This window comes from Hipposideros armiger, unplaced genomic scaffold, assembly GCF_001890085.2.
Source record: "Hipposideros armiger isolate ML-2016 unplaced genomic scaffold, ASM189008v1 scaffold_709, whole genome shotgun sequence".
NCBI lineage: Eukaryota > Metazoa > Chordata > Mammalia > Chiroptera > Hipposideridae > Hipposideros > Hipposideros armiger.
Window position 1 is genome coordinate 950,195 of NW_017732059.1, and position 3,715 is coordinate 953,909.

General features: G+C 55.4%; 1 protein-coding gene across 1 annotated transcript in view; it reads left to right on the forward strand.

Annotated features, from left to right (window-relative positions):
* Positions 1 to 1,350: 1,350 nt before the first annotated feature.
* Positions 1,351 to 3,715, forward strand: part of LOC109373344 (arylsulfatase D-like) — a 15,910-nt gene continuing 13,545 nt past the window's right edge. Inside the window, exon 1 of the mRNA XM_019627115.1 lies at positions 1,351 to 3,333. Coding sequence (XP_019482660.1) covers positions 3,290 to 3,333 — 44 coding nt within the window. The 5' untranslated portion in view covers positions 1,351 to 3,289. The remainder of the gene's footprint in view (positions 3,334 to 3,715) is intronic.

Consider the following 3,715-nt stretch of genomic DNA (forward strand, 5'->3'; position numbering starts at 1 on the left):
TGTACACATCCACCTGCTGACAGTGCGAAGCAAGCATTTCTGGGTTTTAATCTTAGTCTTTTCTGTTGCTGTTTCAACCCAGGTAGCAAAGGCATGGGCGGCTGGGAAGGAGGCATCCGAGTCCCGGGGATCGCCCGCTGGCCCGGGGTGCTGCCGGCCGGCCGGGTCATCCAGGAGCCCACCAGCTTGATGGACGTCTTCCCCACGGTGGTGCAGCTAGGGGGCGGCCAGGTGCCCCAAGACAGGTAGACAATAGCCCAAGGAAAGCAATTCAATTTTGCATAGAGACACACAGGTACATCAGTGGTCACTGTCACTTTTGCATGACGTAAGGCATCGGTGAGATCAGGACCCTTATCACTGTCTACGGGAATCATGCGTCTGCTGCTTATATACACAGAGTGTCTTCTCTCTCTTTTCCTGACTCGTAAGTGAGGCCAACTTTCTTTTAAGGGTGGTTCTCGTAGAAAAAAATGTCGCCATATATCCGCAAGCCATTACCGTATGTCCCCAGGGATACGACACTCCCCATGTCTAAGACACACCTTAATTTGGGGGCCCGAAATTTGAAAAAAAAGTATTACATAAAGTGATTGAACTCAAGTTTTCTTCATCACAAAATTCATACAACTCTTCATCACTGTCAAAACTCCCGACCATGAGCTTGTCCTCATCTGTGTTTGATGACGAACCACTGTCTTCATATATAGCCTCGTCCTCAGCGGAAAATGCAAGTAAAAAAAATCTACAACCGCTGTATAAGACGCACCCAGTTTTTAGACCCCACGTTTTTCGAAAAAGGGTGCATCTTATACATGGGGAAATACGGTACTTTTGATCCAGTGTGGTACAAGCTTTTTCTGTGATTCCCAATTTTTCTGGTCTTAAAACGTATAGGAAATTCGGGGGGAAATAGAAAATAAAACAATTGCGTAAACTAAGCAGCCTAGAGATTAATACATGGATGATACAAAGATATTATACATATTTATTTTATATATTCTTTATATATAGAGGGTGCCCAATGATGTATACGCATTTTAAGCTGTATTAAAGTTGTAATCCTCAATATATACAGATAACAAAAGATGAATACAAGTCCCGTGTGACGTCTGCAATGACAAGAGGTGCTCAAAGTGGTTCCCATCAGCGTCATTTTAATAGTTTTTTCGTTTCTTAAACTGTGTATACATTTTTTTGGCACCCTCTATATTATTACATATTGCTTGTATATGCTCATCTATTGTTTTTTTATTTTTATATGCTTATATATATACGGAAATCTTTGTGCACAGACAAGAAATGTAATGGCTTCATGTTATTTTCTTTCAACCAGCCTCTTACAGGAGNGGCCTGGGAAAACAACAGACATGTATCTCTACCAGTCATGGATGGAGGCTGGAGTCCGGGATCCGGGTGTCCCAGGGCTGGTCCCCCCCGAGGCCTCTCTCCTGGGTGTGCAGACGGCCATCTGCTCCCCATGTCCTCACATGGTCATCCCTCTGTGTGTGTCTGTGTCCTCACCTCCTCTTCTTATAAGGACACAGTTCTAATGGGTCAGGGCCCACCTAGTGACCTCGTGTTACCTTAATCCCCTCTTTACAGACCCATCTGCAAATCCAGCCCCATCCTGAAGTCCTGGGGGGTCAGGGCTGCAACGTATGAATGTGGGGGGACACAGTTCAGTCCAGTGCACATCTTTGCTGGGGGTAGGAGTGAGGGGTGGGCTTTGCAACAGTTCTGTACCGCGCCCTCCCCCCAGCTCTCCAAACCCAGGGCTGTGACAAGCACCTGTGACCTTGTCACACACTCAAGGACACCATCCTGAAACCATGCAGTCCCAGGTGATTGGTGGAGAAACTCCAGTACCGGAGACACGCAGCTGCTGACCGGTCAGCTGGAATCACGTCCATGTCTGCCTCGAGTCCATTCCCCTTTGGCGTCCAGAAGGGACGATGGCCTAGCAACACCCCCAGGACCCCAGTTCCCTGCTCACAGCCATGGTTTATCTAACATGGAGACAGCGCTTTCAGCCAGGCGTGCCCTGAACACCTGTCCCACGGAACCATCTCTGCTCTGTTCAGAATAAGTTGTACCTGGTCCCCTCAACCCCCAGAGCCATCCACACCCTGGTCCCTAACGGCTTTGAAGCCACTCAAGTCCCCATGTCCTTAAAGTCAGAGCAGCCCCATAGGATCAAGTCCATCCTCCCGTCCCATCCCCACAACCTCCTCCAAACAGAAGATGTGGGGTACCAGCTCCCACCCTCTCTGCCACTCCTAAAACTCACGACAGCCCCCACACTTTGTTCCTATACCTTGCCCCAAAGCCCCCAAGGCTCCTGCTCTGCACAGGTTGGGGGAACCTGGCCTCCCTCCAAGGTAGAATTTCATCCAAGGCTCAAATCTGGACTGACAGACGCCTCCATGCTGAGCTGCCCCCTGGACTCCTGGCCCCTGGCATCCTACCTCTGGCCTCTGCACCATCTGTGGGGTGTTTGCAGCAACCCAACTGGAAAGTCCTGAGCTAAAGCAACTGGGACCTCAGGACAAGAACCGCGATGAAGAATGCCTAGGAACGAAGGCGGCTCTACCGTCACCCCCATAAGTGCATGCGGACTCAACCTGACAACTAAAAAGCAAAGGTCTTTTCTCCCAATAGAAACTCCAGCCACGTTTCTGGAGATGCCAGCTCTGCAGGGAGCTTCGGGGGCACCTCCAGACTCTAGGTTTTCAACAAACACCCTCAGGGGGCTTAGAGAGGCCCCGCCCACGCCCCAGGCTTTGGGTCCACACCGTTCCCGGGGACCATCGGGTCAAAACGCAGGGCTGAAGTGGAACGGTAAAGAGAGAAATTGCAGGGCAGCTCACGGGGACCAGGACCCGGAAACGACCCATCAGGCAGCCCCAGTGTCAAGGCCCGTGGGGGAGGGCCCACATTGAGCACCCCCACCCGTCGGGCACAGGGGACATCTGGCACCCTGGTTGCCGGATGCACCGGGCAATCCGTGCCCAAGACCCTGTGTGAGATGCAGAGGGGCGCGCTCCGTGCAGGCCCAGCTGGGGTTCCTCTGCTCCGGCGCGTTTCCAGTCTCCGGGCCGCCCGCCCCACCCCCACCCCCACTCCAGCAGCCGGGAGAAACCTGCTTTTAAGACCCATTCCCTGAGGCCCCAGATAAAGGCGATTAGAGAGGGAGGCGCCCGGCCCGCCCCGCGATCCTGCAGCTCGGTGGGCGGGTCCGGCACACAGCGCCCAGGGCGAAGTCCCGCGCGTCAGGGCCGCACTCGCCATGCGACCCACGGTGCACAGGGGACTCGCTGCCCCTGCCGCCAGGTGCGCGGGACCCCGGGACGCAGCCCCCACCGGAGCCTGGAGCGGGGGGGGGGCGCTGGGTGCAGGTGGGGGGCGCAGAGAGTGAGGAGGGGTGCCCGGGGCGCGCGTGGGCCTCCCGGAAAGCCGGGCTGTGCGTGCGCCTCGGGTTCAGCAGAACGCGGCTGAAGGGCCGCTTCGTCTCGGGACGCGAGATCCGGGGTGGGGAGGGCGCCCCCGCGCGGGAGGGGGGGTGCAGGCGGGACGGAGACGGGAAAGGGCGGAGGAAACGCGGAGGAAGTTGGGGACAGGAGCAGGAAGCAGCGAAGGGGCCTGGCTGGGTCCTCGCCAGCGCCCGGAACCCCATTGGGACCCGCCCCCGGGGCCCCCTCCGCGCGCCCTCTGG